General features: G+C 41.8%; 1 protein-coding gene across 2 annotated transcripts; it reads right to left on the bottom strand.

The window, feature by feature from the left end:
* ssh1b (slingshot protein phosphatase 1b) lies at window positions 1-17648 on the bottom strand. 2 transcript variants are annotated; one of them, XM_005735218.1, is made up of 15 exons: window positions 17179-17648; window positions 15752-15789; window positions 10880-10980; window positions 8735-8799; window positions 7789-7910; window positions 7643-7711; window positions 7227-7292; window positions 5915-6109; window positions 5520-5613; window positions 4903-5031; window positions 4713-4759; window positions 3609-3755; window positions 3299-3499; window positions 2515-3151; window positions 1-2353 (listed from the first exon to the last, which is right to left on the bottom strand). In XM_005735218.1, the coding sequence occupies exons 1-15, from the start codon at window positions 17257-17259 to the stop codon at window positions 1757-1759; spliced, it is 2589 nt and encodes an 862-aa protein (XP_005735275.1). In that variant the 5' UTR covers window positions 17260-17648; the 3' UTR covers window positions 1-1756. The 2 variants fall into 2 exon arrangements, with proteins under 2 accessions (XP_005735275.1, XP_005735276.1); XM_005735219.1 differs by lacking the exons at window positions 15752-15789; window positions 17179-17648 and adding an exon at window positions 13525-13643.
* Window positions 17649-18121: the final 473 nt, after the last annotated feature.

The following is an 18121-nucleotide window of genomic DNA, read 5'->3' as shown; positions in this document are numbered from 1 at the left end:
AAATAAAAAAATGAGAAAAAGTTCTGAAATAACTGCCTGGGACTCATGTGTGTAAACCTGCATGTGCTAAGCTTTGCAATCATCTTGATGTCATAGATTACCTTCTCTGCATTTAAAATAAAGGAAATCCAGTACAATAAGTTATAAATATCATCTGATTTTCATATAAGAGTGACTGGAGTTACTTTTTTCCATTTCACAGTATATTATGAACAAATTTTTACAGCATAACCAGTTGACACGTGGATCAAATGTTATCATTAGAGCAAATAAGTTATACATTACACAGGGATGGGCTCCACTTGACACGGCGAACAAACGCAACTAATCCCTTAAACTTTCAAGAGATTAAAAAATATATATTTTGGATTTCCTGGTCTGTTTTCGTTTGCTTCAAATTATTTAGGGTTAATGTACTGAAATAGATCAGAAATATGACTGTGCATGGTGTGAATGGATACTAGAGTTGTGCTCAACTGCATAATCTACTGTATATGTGATTTGTGTGAATTTAAAAATATCTGTGGATGCAATCCGAGTGTCCGTGCATGTTACAGCTTTGGTTACATCAGAAATGATCTGGTTGTTGCTCGGGGTCTAAATGCCTTTCAATCTTCTGTCATTCTCTTATGCATAAGATGATTGATCAGGTTAGGCTGAATCAATTCAACATCCACTTGAAAAACGAATGCACCTTTTTTTGTTGTTACTTACAATGTAACCAATTATTAGAAAATCAAATGCTAAAAAACTCAAGTAGAAGTTTGTTGTTGTTCGATACATTTGTGTGTAAATGTGTTGGAGATATGTTATGTAATACTGCAAAGTCATGCGTGGACTAAACTAAGCGCTTTCAGTACATGATTAGATTAACTTTATTGGAGGAGGTCAGGGTGAAGTAGCCGCTGAGCAGAAAGAACAAAACAGTCTTTGACCAAAAACAGTCTGAGACGCTCCTGGCCCGAGGTACGGTGCTTCACAAAGAGGCATTAAAAAGGCTACGGTCACATCCACTTTTTTTTCTTTCATATAAACTAGTATGCTTTCACATGAAATGTTCTCTCACGATGCAAAAGCAGCTGCAGCAGGTAAAATATAAGTTAAGCTCAGTGATGGTTCAGTTATCTGTAGTAATATGAGGAAACAGTGGCTCAGCTATAATTACTTATTGAGCTCCTCCATGAATACTGGAAACAGAGTACACTGACAGAAGCGTGCTACTTCTGTATTTTTCTTTTCATCGACATTTAAATAAAGCACTCTGAGGAGTCATAAAGGAACCACAACTAGATGTTACGAACTGCCACTGCTGCACTGAAACTTGTCTTCTGATGGCAACATGGCGGCGTAATGCTCGTCTCGGCTGGGGAGTGGGAAAAGGGGATGATCCTGCACGTGTGGTGAGAAAGGCAGTTCGAATAGCCCACGGCGGCCTCAAACACACGGGAAAGTCTTCCACCCTGGCTCGATCTGAAGCATCCAGGCCTTAAGCACATAGTGAAAGCAATCGGCCTCATCTGGATCTCAATGCCGGAAGTCTACGACGGAGCTCTCTCTGTCAATGCACTGAGCTTCTGCAGCTTGTTTAAATGGAGCCGAGACATTAGAGTGGAGATCAGCACAGTGCTTTGTTCGTGGTACCACAGCAGCAGGTTTTAACTTCTCAAAGCCATTAAAGAGACTGAGACAGTGGCAAGCCACTTCTCATCCCCCCCCATCTCATCTTTGCTTGAGCCACCGTGTTAAGGCAGGTGTCCTACTGAGAGCTGGCCTCCATGGCCATGCTTGGCAGCTTCTCAAGCTGCTCTGCCCTCTGTCGCATCAGTTCCAGACCAAATTCTATCCCCAGTCCTGGCATTTGCAGCTGCGGGAGCTCTACTGCTCCACCAGGTTGTAATTTTAAATCTTCAGCGTCACTGATGGCGTCAGTACACTCCCTTAACACTTGTTCACCCTGCGGTTCATCCATGTCCTCCGTTTCCACTGAGCTGCGGTCAGGAGGCGCCTCCTCACAGTTCATGGGTGAGGCCAGTTTCTGGTGGTTGGTTAGGGGAACAGCTGTGACGTCAGGGGCACAGGTGGAACAGCGGTACAGTTGAGTAGAGGGCTGGATCAAGTTAGGTGGTACAACTGCAGGGCTGGAAAGAGACTGCAGACTCGATGTGGAAGCAAAATTCGTTCCAGGCGGATCTATGCATATGGAAGGGACAGTGCAGTGGCGGGAAGGGTTAAGGCGGTGGGGACGGCCTCCTGTTGGACGGTCACAGCGCCGCCCTTGCGGTAGACGCATGCAGTCCTTACAGGACTGATAGGAGGGCTTCACTTTTAAAGGGTTTCCTGTGCTACCACTGTCCTAAATGGAGAAAAATTGAACAAAATGCAGCATATGGTCAGTCACATGAAAACTAAATATGTTCACTTTACAACATTTACCTCTACGACAAATAGATGTTTAAAATTGCAACTTAAAGACTTTATCTTTCAACTAAAAATGTTTTTTTTTTTAAAACTCACATCAAAAGCTGCAGGACAGCTGCGCTTGGCTGCTAGGCGGTTACTGTTGTTGGTGTTCAGGTTGGCTAACCCTAACCGGCTTTCCTCGCTCCTCTCATCCTCCTCCCCCATTTTCTTCCCCTCTGAATTTCCAGGCATTTGAGCCAAAGCTGCCATCTCAGCTTCCTCTTTCTTAGCTTCTTCTTCATCCTCTTCTTCCAAAGTACTGAACTCGAGCCTCAGCCTCATGTCCTCGAGGGGATCAAGGCGTCCACAGGTCTGGGCTGCGGTGCCCTCACCAGGCAGGGCTAAATGGGCCATGGGGAAACCCTCGTCCTCCAGCAGGGCATCTCTCTCTACATCTTCAATCTCAATAAAAACTCTTTCCATACCGAGCAGAGGGGGTCCCCGAACTGGAGTGGAAGGCTCACTGTCAAGTGCGGAGTCTGACAAACGTCTAAAGTAATAATTATAGTTAAGAGAGTCTAGAGGTTCCATCTCCAGACCCATACCCCTACAGGGAGATGCCCCGCAGCCTCCCCAGGCTTCCTCTTCTCTGAGTGTTTCCCCTCCACCGGCACAATGGCCTGAGGCTTGCAAATCATCCGATCCCTCCTCATCTGCTCCAGGCCTCCATAGCTTGTTGTGACGCTGTTTGCTGCAAAGGTGAATTAGGCTTTAAATGTGACTAGAATAACTAAAACCACACAGAGTTATAATCTCTTAATTAGCTTCATGAAACACAGTGGTTCCATCTGTTGGCTCTGCAAAGTGCAAACCTTAGTGAAAGCATAGACCTGCTTACCTGGCATCTAGAATTCCCTCATACTCTGCCAGCTGTCTCATGAAGCCGGCGTTTGGCTGAGCTATACTCCGTTTCTGCTTGACAAAGTTGTAGGCTTTCTCCAGAGACCAGCCATACTCCTTCATTGCATAGGCAATAACAGTAGAGGCAGACCGGCTCACCCCCATCTTACAGTGCACCAGGCACTTGGAATTATTCTTCCTATTGGATCAAGAGAAAAGAAAAATCACTCTCACCCCATTTTATGAATCTAGACAACAGTAGCAAGCCCCCTCCCACCCCCAAGATGACTGGTTTGTTTTGCTCTCACTTGGCTTTGACGATAAAGTTGTAAGTGTCATTCCAGTGGGCCAGCAGGTCAGTGGCGTCCTCGTCGTACACTCGGACATTGTGGTAAGAAAACAAGCCTGGGAAAAAGTTGTCGATCTCTCTGGTAACGTTCAGAATAAAACCCACTCTGCAAAAAAACCCATCATGTTAATATTTACTCCTCTGCCCACAGACCTTTATCATAGTAGGAAAAAACAAAACAAAAAAGATCAGTGAGTCCTGAAAGAGCTCACCCACAACCAGGTCTTGATTTGCTGTGACAAATAGCAAAGATTAGATTTGACAAAAAGGCTCCATTCTACTTAGAAAAAGTCTTTCGTGTGTCCAAAGTCATGCAGCTTCTCTCTTTCTTCTTCTTGCACTTTCTTCTTTGAGCAGTTATTTTTCTATGTGGTGTTTGAGCATGAACCATATTGTTCATATAGACTGGATATAAAAACTGGATGTAGCCTTCAGGTCAGATACAAATGCTATAAACCTGCATTACTTGCTATTGGCCAGCAGGAGGTGCCTCCTCTGGTTGCAAAAAGTAGTCATGCTGTATTTTCTATGGGCTACAAGGGAGGTCTTTTACTCTGTTAATGTATGATATCAGTAAACACTTTCCTGATGGGTCTAAATTCTTACTGAATACAACATGTTAATTGTGTAAATTGTGGTGCAATGTAGAGAAATAACAGTAAGCTGTAGGGTATAGCACCCTTGTGACTGACAGATCTCTACCACAAGAGAACTCTCCTTCAGTTTCTCAGCCAGATCCTGGCCTCACTTGTGATGTTTGGTCTTTAAACACCAAGACAGCCATGGCCACAAAGCTCAAATCCAAACTACATTAAGTAATGCATGACGCCAATATTCATAATCTATATGCAATCTATGGTTATTACTAAAGCTCTGCATATTTTCATACTTAACTTCAAGCACAAAGTTAAGTCAAGCACTTAAATTTGCTCTGATTTTAACAGACTTTTCAATTATATGTCTATAGGAATAACAAGAGACACATAAATGAGAATTAGACAAGTGGGATTAAACCAAGAAAAATAGGTTAGATTCTTTGGTTAGTGTTAAGCTCTCAGCTCACCCACACTCACGTAGCTCTTCCAGGTTGGAAGCGTTCCACTCAGAGCCCTAGAGAGGAAGAAAGGCCGAAACTTACACAGAATAACTGTATTTAAACCAACTATATACCACAGTGAAAGAGTATTTGGCTATCAGTGTGGAGGGCGGGTATACAGAATTCTAAATTATACTACAAGATGCAAACAACTCACCAAATAGACATGGTCAAAGATAAGTGTAGCCTTGTCCATCTGACCCAGGATCAAAAGCATCTCGTTGTCTATAAACTCCTTGTATTCTTTGAGGTTACAGTTCATATGCTGCTCCAGCTCGTTACGGATCTGAGGATGAGGAATTAACATGAACCCCCACTTTCTTAAAAACATGGTTTCCAAATGCATTACCAACCACAGGTTAAGCATTGGTACCTTTATTTAATATTGTAAAGGTTCTACAAACAAAAGGTCCCTGGTTCATCCCAGGAGGCAAATCCCTTAGTGTAAAAAGTGTAAAAGTGTAAAAATCTGACAAATAAAACATGTGGTGCTGCCTGCTCTGGGAAAATAGTTTTTTAATTTTTATTTAGCAAAAATGCAAAAAAACAAACAAAAAACTTGTTTTGTGCTGAAGAGATTAAAATAAGGCCTTTTGCCTGAATGCATAAAAACAAAGATCGGCAGTGACTAGTTATTGAGGAAAACACACTTAAACTTTTATAGACAGCTAATTTGAATCTTTAATTAGTGTATTCTTTCCTAAAACGTGAAAATAAAATAAAATTTAGACCATTCCTTGCCCGTTGAATGACAAATACTGATTCGGCACGTACCTCCTTTGAGGTGATGTTTTCCAAGTCTTGAAACATCATGATGTTGCGTAGTTTGGCTTTAATGGCACATTCAGTTCTCTCTCGCTCAGTTGGCCTGCACATAATGAGTCAATGCATCAGTGCTGTGGTCTGAATGAAAATTTGCATAACAGTGTTTCCCACTGATGAAGACAAAGGCCAGAAACAGAAGAACAGCAGCTCTTGTCCAAAGCATATAAATTTCAGACTAAAGACACACGGCGCAGGCATGTTTGATCTATGATCTGTTTGGCTGCATGAGGTCTGTTTAAATCTTCTTTGAAAAATACAGGATAATTAATTAGTACTGCATGACTTAAAAGATGTGCCCGTTTTTCCTTCATTGCATGAGGTGAGTTGCTATGCTGGGTACTCACTGGTCGACGAACATGGTGGGAGAATCAGACCGGGTGCTCTCCAGGTCGGTCATAGCATTCCACTCATTGATGCAGCTTTGCTCGGAGGTGATGCAGCTCTCGTAGAAGGCCATCCATGTGAGAGCAATGCCCCCTGGGAAGTAGTTGAACCGGCGGGACACCTCGCATGCCTTATGGAGGACCTGCAGGGCTGACCTGCAGGAACATGATGCAAACTTTTAACTGCTAAAGATCTCGCCATTGAACAGAAGGGAAACCTGCACATTATTGGTAATTTTGTCAGCTGACCAGAAGGTGGCATGTGAACGCTCACATACACAGAGTGTGGTAGGAGTGTCATCAGTGGAAAACAGACTCAAATATATAAAAGGTAAAGTATCTAAACAAGATGTATCCAGAAGATTTTGGTAGCCATCAAAAAGCTTCTGACATAATTCTGAGTGAATATTTGACCATCAAGACGTACAAGAATTGGTTCATTTAAATTGGTCGGTTTTAAGCGTAATCCGCTGCTTTCTTCATTCCAAAACCAGTTTTGAGCTGTGTTTTGAATCATTATCCTGTTATAACACCTAACTAACTGTGTCTAAGTTTCAAATGTCTAGCTGCTGATTCAAGATTGAAGTTGATTAAACCTTGAATGAAGTTGAGGAATTGGGAGGTAGTCCTCCTCCTCCATTATTTCATCCACACTGTGCAACATAACAGTAGCACTGGCAGACCAGAACACGATGCTGCCACCACCATGGTTGACAGCTGCAGTGTTCATGGCAAGATTGAGGTTTGATGGTTCCTGGGTTGTTCCTGAACATCCTAATCAATTTCCTCTCATCTGACAGTTTGGGTCTTCTTCTACACTGCGGCAAAGCAATGCCACATCTGAATAACTTGTACTTATGTACAGTTGTTTGAACTAATGATCCTAAAATCTGCAGATGTTTAACAATGGCTTCAACAGACTTGTGTAAATTCACAATTTTCCTTCTTAGATCTTCACAGAGTTCTTTGAAGTTCTTCATTGCTTATATTTGATATTTGTTGATATGTGTGCACCTAATTTCCAAGAAATCCTTAAAAGTCCCAAAATTCCCATGACATCCATGCCTGTGATGAGTGTATGTAAATGTCTGAGCACAACTGTAACAGACCTTCACAACTCGCACAAAGACACGGACCGTATCCTCCAAGTTAACACAAACAAATGTACACATTTTTAACTGATTTTAAATTCAATTCCCAATCACTTTGGCAAAAATGTTGGGTATCGGCGTATTAACACAACCCCACTTCTAGACAGACATGAAGAACTTACCACATGGCCTGCACAGACACAGGCTTGAAGACATGTGACCGCCCTGCTGTGCTCACACTGAAGCCTCTAGTGAAGAAGAAGAAAAGCCGGAGAAGGAGATTAGTTTGGACTGAGGTGAAGAGTAATGAGGGGGATGTAAACACAGACTGGACAGGGCTCGTCCATGGGGTCTATTCAGGACACCAAACAGTGGAACATTCCTCCAGCTTACAGAGGCAGGGACAATGTTAACAGGTCAGCAAGAACTGTTATCACACAGAGGGGAAAAAAAATATCTGTGTAACTCCCTCCACTGCCACTGGTGGGCGCTAAAGCCTAAAGAATAGGCTCGAACCATTGTCTCACATTTTGAAGTGATCAGAATGAAAACATCCATTAGTGTTTTTGTTCTCTGCATGTGGCAAAGTGAAACTTACCCATCTCCATCTAAATGTATGTTGGTATCGCTCCACAGCGGCAGCACCATCCCAATAGAGCAATTCTTACTGTAGATCACAACAACATGAGGTTAACAAATCTCATTAAAACAGGTAAAATGTGCACGTGCAGAGAGACTAATTACCTGTCCTTATCTGTAAAGTCCATTCCCAGGACGACGTTTTCCTCTGTATCTTGGTGGCCAGTGGTGTAGATAACCACCATATAGCGCACTCGATCTGTCCAGCTGCTTTCTAACCGCACAGCCTGCACGACAAAAGGAGAGACTGCAAAACACTGCGTCTGTACTCTACAGCAGTACTGCTGGATAACAATAAAATGTGGCCACATTCTGGATTTATTCTGCAGATTTGATTGGGTAAAAACCCCAGCTCTTTTCAAAAACGAAACTTTTTTGCAAGCTCAGGAACAACATCTGTGTTTTTACATATGTTTGCAATCCCAGGTGTTTGGCCTATTCCTGCTCTTCTATTATTTTTTGTTTCATGGATGGATGGATGGATCTGCCATCACAACAATGATCTACACGCCAGTTCTTTACCGTTTCTCTTCCTTAAGAATAGCTTCTTGACAGCCACCACTGAGACCATTTGTAATGAGGCAGTAGTGAACAGTACATGACACTACAAGTTTTTGGCTAATAGCTCTGTGGGAATCACCTTGTTAACACAAACATACAAATTTAAGCCTGTCAAACTGTGTTATCCATGACATTTTTCATAGATGCATAGATTCTAAACAAATTGGAACATATTATGTACTTTCTATAAAAGATTTCTCTGAAAATGATCAGGTGTAATGACTGGACTAAAAGTGAATGGAAAAGCAGCCAGTGTCCAAAGATAACCCTTGAAAGACCTTCAGAAAGCCTGGAGAACTTTTGAAGCTAAATATAAAGACAGGTTATTGGGCTCAAGACTTTTGCACATTACTATAAAAACACTCAGTTAACTAGTGGAGCAGGTCTTTACTTTTAAGTCTCTGATTTCATCTTTGCTGAATCAAATAAATGAAATGAATGCTTCCAGCAACAAAAACAAAGCAACACATGGCAACATGTTTGTACTGACCAGCTTAATGCGATCTTCAGACCGGAGAATCTTAAACATGACCTGCAGATGTTGAGGCAAATCACCTGAAAGTGAAACACTGAGACTGTGAAATGATTCAACAACAATGCCTTTAACATAATTCACATTTTTCCTCACGTGGGAACTGATTAAACTGCGTTTTGCATGCCAGACTGGCTGAAGGTCAGCGTCACAGTGTTGTCGTCTGATATGGACAGGATTTTGCTTGGTTACCATGGCAAAGAAGTGGATTTCATGCTTCTGTATGTTTATTTGCATAAAATATAACAACTGAAACTAACAATAATCAGCTGACAGACATACTGAAGATCGCACTAACAATATAGATAATATACACTTTAATCAGACATGAGCTTTAGAGACGTGATTTCTGGACTTTCCGAAGGTCAACTACAAACTGACCATTCAGCTTTTTCTATTGTTTTCTTCAGTGGGAGGAAAATTTTGCACATTTCTCACAATGAAGATAAATCCAAATCGTTTAACCTCCCAGCTGTGCTGAAGTAAATATTTAGCAGAGGTTTTTACAAACTGACTTGACCTTTCCTGCCCTTGCCCACAATTTTATAGACACACACACAAAAAAACAAAGAGTGTTAGTGAAAGAGACTGGCAGAGAGACAAGCACGAATGGCAGTCACTGATAGAGCTGAATGGCAACCAGTTTCAGTCTGTTAGGTTCATATTTCAACCGTTTTTAAACACATTTCCAAAGATTTTAAACATAAATTACATAAAGGATTGTTTTGAACTATGGAGCATGCAGACATTATTAGGTGAGTCTAATAATTAAACGGTGAAGCTGGAAATGAGCACAAGCACACAGTTTGAGACTTGATCGTTCTTCCCCGATCAAGGGAAAGGGACGGAGTTTGTAATCGACTGTTTGCTTGTCTGTCTGTCAGTCTGTTTGTTAGCAGTCTAGCATCCACAGTTTTCAAGATATCATTTTCTAATTCTGTGTGATGGCAGATGCCAACAACAGCTGATTTAACTTTGGTTAAAGCAGGTAAAGGTCACCCCAAATGTGAAAATCAGTAAAAACTTTATGCCACCCACGATTGTTTTTATGGATCGTCTTCAAATTTCACAACAATATTCTACAGTTTGGGGGACATGAGTACCTAGGCTGGCTAAGCATTTCCCCTCAACCTTATTGTTAGTGCCCAGTCAAATGTTATCATCCTTAAAGGCTATTTTTTTTGCCTCTTTTAGATAGTATAGCAATGTGAAGACAGAAAACTGGGGAGAAAGAGAGGGAGAAAACACTCTGGTCATGCCGCATGTGGACACGCTCATCCACTGAGCTAAAGTGGCGCCCACCCAAAAACTATCAAAGGAACTGTATTGAGTAATATATCTCATGAAAGAGCATGCAGAGAGCTGTACAATGCCGCTTTTATATTTTCAATACCACACCCTACAACATTACAACAACGCCATAAAGTTTAGCAAGTGGTTCAGTGACAACCGCATTATTATAGCTTAAAGTCTGAAGTTTTTACAGTTTATAAAGGCCAAACGTTTCAGCCTATTCTGCTCCAATCAAAGATAATAAAAATAATACATTTTTAGGGCCTTTGACCAAGAAAAATGTCAAAGGCCCTGACCTTTGAACTTGCAGCAGTTCATAGGTCAAAGGTCAGGGCCACACGAATTGGGAAAAAGCTTCATTTTCCATTGAACCAAACTTTCATTTTTTATTGGGGGACATCAGTACTTACTTTGTTTTTTCTTTAAAACAATATAAGGTTGTTTTTCCATACAACATTATATGACACAAAAAGATTAATATACTGCACTAGATTTCCATAGTAACAATGCTGGCGTCATCATAAAAACATCAACGTTTTAGCATAACGCTTGGCCTTATGGGGGAGTTGTGCCCTCTGAGTGCTCTTGTATGAAACAGTCTATGTAAGCCTGCCGTTGAACTGCAGGGCTCTTCGGGTCAGACCGAATTATGTGATGCTTCAGACTAAACACAAACGAAACCCACAAACACGGAGAAAAGACTCGGCAAATACACATTTGCTTTTGTCTGGGGTCTTGTTTGTGCAGTGAACATAGGTAAAAGAGAAAAAACACAAAGCTTTGTGTGTTTTTGCGTGACTCTGTTCCCACCTGCATGTTTGTGGTGGGTCGGGGTCTTTGGTCCTTGCGTGCTGCCACCTTGCTGGAGGAAGAGGGCGGCTCCTTTGACCATGAAGAAGCTCTCGCTGAGGCTGAAAAGTAGATGTGCAAAAGGAATTCAGTGATGCTGATGCCTGGACACAACTACACTTTGGCCATAAGCAGCCAAATTTGTCATTCTATACCCTAAAATCCAACCACAAGAAATACTGAACTTTCATCAAATGGCAGCAAGTTGGGCTGCATGGTAGCGCTCACAGCTAACCAGCTCACGTATGCCAAGCTAAAAGTCACAAAGAACGGACTGCCTCGTGGAAAATCTGTTGAGCTGCAATAAGTTTAAATAATCTCACTTCCTTGAAAAACATCACATCTGTTGTACTTTAACTCCATTCTCAGTCTTTATTATTATTATTATTATTATTATTATTATTATTATTATTATGGACTGAAATAGAAAAAGAAAATGGCATCTCCTCCAGTATTTTATCATGAAGGATTTAATCACGAAGTGAAGAAAGTGAATTCAAACAGCAAAATAAGAGCAGAAGAAGAGAATTCCCTCCACAGTGTGCATAAATTCCCACCCTGGATCCAGAAGGACGTCACGATTTGGATAACTCAGTTATTTTCTGGAGAACTACAAAATGATATCTGACAGTTTCTCATATTTTACTCTGATATGCATTTGTGAAGATGTATTATATAAACAAATCTTCAGGCGAACCATGCAGTCTGCCTTTACAAACATTTGTAAAAGAAAAGGTTGTTCTAAAGAGGTCACTGAATTCCAGCGTGTTACTGTAACACGATGCCGCTGTTGCAACAAGTCAGTTTGTGGATTCTTTTTAATCCACTACTGACTGTAAGTTGAGCAACTCAGCCAATGAAGTGGCAGACCACAAACCCTTGAAGAGCAGGGTCACTGAGTCCTGATGCATGAAAGTCTGCTGACTCAAAATCTCCTCGGGCATTAACATCAGCACAGAAACGTGCTGCGCCAGGAGCTTCATCGCATGGGCTACGGTGTTCGAGCAGCTGGACCAGTACCTTTGTCCAAAATGGCGTAAATTAAGGTTTTTTTTTGGCTTTGTCTACAATGGTAAAAGAATCCTTTCAAAATTTCCTGAATTCACAGCAGCAAACACACCAACCCCAAAAGTTAATTCCCCCTCACACCGGGCCAAACTCCACCTCTGTTTCAATCTTGCTAACAACAGACTGACAACCTCAAACAATCACATAGCCTCACTGGCAGATGTAACTAAACTAAACCAACAGCCTTTAGAATCAAATGAAAACAAACAAACAAGAAAACATTTTCTAAAATTCAGCTCTGACATTACTTCGGCGCCATCAGCTGATTTAAACCGATGCAGTTCAGCTTGAAAACACACTTTAAACTTTGTCTTAGTAAGAATAACAAATAGCAGTTATAAATCAGAAAAGACAATGTCAAAAATTGTCAGCGTACTTTCAAAATATAAACATAAATGTAAACGTTTGGTGATAAGGTTGTTAAACTAAAATTGTTAAAGCTGAAAAATAAAACTTCATAAAATTCAACCCTAACTGTGCACACAATGAGCCATTATTCTGAAAAGACTTCTTTTTTTGCTCTATACAATATCCTGTACTCTGAAATGATGTCCTTACGGTCCTCATTTCATTACAAAATCCTGAAGTCCAAAGTGATTCTGTTTACTAAACAAAACCCCAATGATTTGGCTTTAACTGACTGACCTGCTGTACCTCCTGTAAACAGGTGAGTGCAGATACTCCATTGTGTTGCACATTTGGCCAAATTTAAGCTGAAGTCACACACCAGTAACGTATGAAAGGCCTGTCGGGACACAGCACACAGCGTGAGCAGGTACTTCTCTTATTTAGTCCTGTTTGGATCACTGAGCAGGACGGATGGCTCATCTGGGACTGAAAGTCAGCAGAGTCCTGATCCAGCACATTTAACAGCCCTTAGTTTTAACAGTAATGGTGACCAGACTCCACTTGATTGGGTTTGTTGACCTTTATGCACCTCACACATACACACACACACTCAGCTATCTACATGCACTCAAACGTTCAGACTTCCTCTGCTCGGCCCACCTGTGCTGAATGAAGTACTCCTGGGTCATGACTTTGTTATGAAGGCTGCACTAAGCAGGAGGAGAGCTTCAGCGTATTTTCTCACACAGAACAGTGTGTAGCTTTGTTCGACCACGGTCTCATTCCTCTCTTGACCAAAAACACACAAAGCCTGGTATGACTGAGTGGGGCCATCACAAGGCCTTTTGTTTCAGCTCCACTGCAACGTGCTATCATTAATCCTCTTCAACTGTATGTAGAAGACGAATGAGACGAAGTCACGGAGGATTTAGCAAAAAAAAAAAACAGAATCCCTGAACAAATTCACACCGTGACCGGGTAAAGGACTGAGCACGAAGAAAAACCCAATTCTCAACCATCAGAATAAGACTTAGGATGTAGATTTTAAAGCCGCTTGCTTCTCCTACAAATGTTTTCATGACTTTAAAGTAAAAGAGGTCACATATTCTATACTGCCACTGTTTGCAGATTGTTGCTAATACGGATCTAGTATACAGAATGATCTTGTTTGTGCTGCTGTGAAGACTTACATGCGGCAGATCTCCGTCCGAGTCCAAGTAGCTTTCTCCACAAAGTGAGGCAGCACGGTGAGCATGTCTTTATTTGAGGATTTTATGACCAGAAGCATCTTCTCTCAGTCAAAACGCCCCACTCCCCCTCCCTCTTATTAACATCTACCTCTGCACAGCGTGTTTGGGTTGAACCTGCCTGTCCTTCCTCTCTTCCCCTTTCAGCTTTCTTTCCATCCCAAACCCTGAAACCTCCGGATCTGTGCCGCCGGGTTCCGTTCAGATTTGGCTCCCCCGTCTCCTCTTTCACAGTTCGTGATTCAGCAATCGGCTCTCCGTATGCAACGCCCGGCCACAATACCATCATTCATTCCAGGGAGGGGAGGGCGCACGGGGGTGGGGGGGGGGTTGTTACTTGGCGTCAGTCTCAAGTTTGACACGCAGAATTCTAAATTAAGACTACACGCTGATGAATCTGCGAACCGCGGAGAAGCTCAAAGCATGATACGACCGTTTCAACTCTGACAAACCCACACGCACGAGCACAAAGGCAGTCTGTGCCAAAGCTTTGCTGACACATGTCATGATTTTTGTGACGTCAAGTTGATTAAAGAAAAGCCTCGTGACTGAGCGGGGACAGCGGTTTATGCGCTCTGTTATGCAACGGAGTGCGAGAAACATTTTTTAAAGCCTTGTCAAGTTAAATCAACTGTTCGTCCAGCAGATTTTTCTCCTTGACAGCTCTGAGAAACCGGGGCCAAAAATCAAACATAAATATGTGACTCATTATGCCTCACAGGCCACCGGGGAAAAAAAATCAAATAAAGTCATTAATGTATAAAATTTAATAGCATTAATTTTCCTGGTTCAGTTTATTTACTTTTATTTAAATCGTTTCCATTAAAGACACACACAAAAAAACTATTAGATGCATTCATTTTGCCACTAATGTATTCATGCATTACTGCATCATCTTGCCGCTGCAGTGATACTTTTTTGTGTTTAAATAGTTCGCCATGATGGATGGAAAATCTGTGATATACAATTGAAATATGTAGAAAAAAGGATTTTCAGCTTGTTAACAAATTATTCAGTAAGGTCATATGTCACACGCTGAGTATGCATGGCATGTGGGAATTCTTTCCTCCCTCTTTTTATTAATTCATCTTCAGGAACGCTTTTGCATTGCGCTTACTGCAGATATTCCCACTGCAGGCCTGATGAAAATACTATTAAATACAATAATTATCATTCATCTTTTAAAACCTTCCTTTTTCACTCTCTTTTTTGAAAGTATACATGTTTTTTTTTATGTTTACTATCCATACCGACAAACCCTTCCTGACATCTAGTATATTATCTATTGCACAGAAGCATTTGGCAGAAATAGTCAAATTCAGCAGGCACCTATTAAAAAAAACTAAAGATACACTAAACATACCCAAATTCCGATCAGACCTGTTTACTTCCTGCGTTTCTGTGCAGTCCAATTTTGATCTCTAAAATATTTTTCAAAACAGGCATACAAAGTATTTCACATGTGACTAAAGTGCACCTATAATGCTTCTCCTTACATCTTTTACAGTAATATAATCGCCATGGTGGAGGCTGCTCATGCTAAATGTCACCAAAGGTCAGCGTATATGCAAGTAAACACTCCTGGCTCTTTATGATGTCAAACGGGACTTCCTTATATGGCCATATCAGACAAATAGCCTGGCTTGTACACAGAAACCCTATCCACCCACTTCATACCTTCTGTTTGTGAGAGGGAGCCAATAGGAAAAAAGCTGGCTTAAGGACAAGGTGACCTTAAAGGGAGAGGTGCTAGAGCAGCTTGTTTCAGGCAGTGGAGGTGAATGTACGAATGCAAGTACATCATGAAGCTGAACGTTAGCCACTCTTTATCCTGTCAGCTTCCTGGGACAAAGCTGAGATGCTGACTTCCATCATTACAGCTGTTAAGTCAGTGTCAGGTTTGCTGCCTTGTATGTACTCTATTTCACGTAGTGCAAATGCATCTGAAGTGAACTATCCTGAGCCCGATTCTCCTTTAATTGGTCCAAAAACAAAGAAAATTATGTGCTATATTACAATTTCAGATCTCATTATAACAACAGTATGATATGCATTGTTGTTCAGAAAACAAGACCACTATAAGAAACGCAATACTTTTGTATTCTGCTATAAATGTCGTCTCTAGAGAGCTTCAAATATGTTAAAAAAAACCTAAAAAAAAGTGTCTTACCTCTGATTATTTTTCCTCTCATCATCGCTTCCGAAATCCTGAAAGACAAGTAAAAAGAGCGAATCTGAAACAGCATACAATATATTTATACTAAAAAAAATAAAAACTGTGATGATCATGAACAGTGGAACAGTGGGAAAGGAACAGAACTATTTCATAACAAGGATAAAGTTAAGAGTGCTTCACATTAATAGAAATGCAGGCACCAAACACACATGGACCACACGCTTGAGTATCCTGCTAAACATATCACACAACTACAACTGAGAGGATTTTACATTTTTTGTTCGAAATTTCTGAATTTTTGGCTGCAGTTGCTCTTAAATAAGTTGAACGTCTCAAGGACCTTGCAGAGATGGACGAAAGAATGCCTGCGCCACCTGCTGGCCATCTCTCTGCAGCCTGGTGAACTAATCTGTTATGAAGTTGCAAAGAGCTGACAGCTCAATCCTTAGGACACCTTCAAATTTCAGGAATAAAAAACGAAAAACTAATTCAGACATCACACACACACACACACACACACACACACTTCTCCTTCCTGCCGGCTGACTCTAGCAGAATAGTGATGGTGAGATGAAGCACCCACCTATCTTCAAAGCAAGGCTTGTCACTGCTTATTTTTGTGCCTCAGCCTACTTCTGAGCGCATAATCCACTTTCCTGAAAACCCAGAAAGTGGCGCACGAGCACAGATGTTAGGATTTCACGTGGATAAAAACGTCCAACAGTGCTCCATCTCTAACCGACGCCCCTGCTTTCACAGGTGGAGGTTTAATGCCTCCAACTCCACTAAGTCAGCATCACTTCTCCACGCAACCCGACTAGAACCAACAACCCTTCTTCCTGCTATGTAACTTGGAAACAAGGAGCACGGAGCTTATCGGTTTGTCTGCGTGGTGCTGCGCGGGATTTGACGTCTCGGTGAAGGCCAAGCGCATTTTCACGGTGCAGTTATGGATCTGAGCTATTCTGAAATTTCTAGAAGTTCGCAAAAACACTTGGCTCGCTCTCCCCACATTTAAGGACCTCCTTCCCAAATTGGTGACCGCACGACTCGCAAATAAAAACCTCGGCAACACCGAGACCTGCGAATGTTTGTGCAGCAGCAAAACGAGCACTTTGTGTCTTGACAGCTAAATCCGACAGCCCCCCTCCGTCCCCTCCCCCTCTGCAGGATTTTTGTTTACAAATCCCCTGCCACAGTAGCCACAAACAACTCCCTGTTGTAACAATATATCAAGTTTGCAGCACACAAGCGCACACATTTGGACACACGCACTATGACGGAAACCAGGTTAACCCTTTCCTGCAGGATATCAAACGCAAACGCCACCCAACCTATGTTTTACACACTCCCGTGGGCGCATTCTTGGCGTCTTCCCCCTCACACACACAAAGACCCAGCCCCCCGGCATTTCCACTCACCTCCCCCGCACTGCTGTTGGTCGTGCTAGCCGACGATGCTGCACTGGGGGTGGGAGAGCGCTGCAGTGTCACCAGAGCCATGGTCAGTGAGCTGCAGGAGAGGAGAGGAGAGGAGAAGGGAGGGGAGGGGAGGAGGAGCGCCTATCCGGGAAGATGCGCCGCTGAGATTGTCGCTGTCACCGGGGAGAAAATGCCTAGTCAGACTCTCATCCAGCAGCAGCACCTGACTCCACTGCCCCGGCCGTGCTCCCTTTCGGTCCTGCTCCGTGCGTCCTCTGCGGTTACCGGAGTCCTCATGGGCGGAAAGTGAGAGAAAAGAGAGTTCCTGGGTTTTCGTTCCGCGCTAGCAGCAGCAGACTCTGTGATTTCTTCGCTGGTGTGCAGACAGACAAACAAAAACACAGCGCAGGTTGCAAGCGGGGCAGAAATGACATGCAGCTTTGCCGGATGCCTGTGATTGGCTGGCCTAGTTCGCGTGTGCGCTGTCATTGGGCCAATGTTGTCAAGGTGACAGGCCAGACTAGGAACTCCCAAAAACAAATATTCACGATATTTAATGATAATTATAAAAATGTGCTCACGTTATGAAACATAGTGTTTGTGAGAAGACGTTTTTAAGACAACAAAAAACGATTAATTTTATATTTATTATATAATATTTATAGATGAAAATATTACAGAAAACCTTTCTGCATTCATTGGTAAGAAAATGTACCAAAATAATACATAAAAATAAATATTAATTTTATAAAATGTCAAGTAAATTAATGCTTAATTTTTCATAATTTTTGTCAAAAAATGCTCATGTTTACCATTTATTTTTTAAAAACTACAAATATGTATACATTTTTATTCCCCCCATTTCTCACTGCAAATAATGAAGTGTATTTCCCTCATTTGCATACTGATGCAAAAAAAGTATTAAAAAATCTATAAGAAAAAA

The sequence above is a fragment of the Pundamilia nyererei genome, unplaced genomic scaffold (assembly GCF_000239375.1).
Source record: "Pundamilia nyererei isolate P.nyererei 1_Seehausen unplaced genomic scaffold, PunNye1.0 scaffold00063, whole genome shotgun sequence".
In the NCBI taxonomy this organism is placed as follows: Eukaryota; Metazoa; Chordata; class Actinopteri; order Cichliformes; family Cichlidae; genus Pundamilia; species Pundamilia nyererei.
The sequence above is the reverse complement of the archived record's forward strand: the minus strand, read 5'-3'. Positions and strand labels throughout refer to the sequence as shown.

Excerpts from the sequence above, each read along its gene's own strand:
- ssh1b (XM_005735218.1), bottom strand. The coding sequence starts at position 17,259 with ATGGCTCTGGTGACACTGCAGCGCTCTCCCACCCCCAGTGCAGCATCG. Across the intron at positions 8,800-10,879 it reads GACCCACCACAAACATGCAG|GTGATTTGCCTCAACATCTG; the intron begins GTGGGAACAGAG and ends TTTCACTTTCAG. Across the intron at positions 3,152-3,298 it reads GAGGGAATTCTAGATGCCAG|CAAACAGCGTCACAACAAGC; the intron begins GTAAGCAGGTCT and ends TCACCTTTGCAG.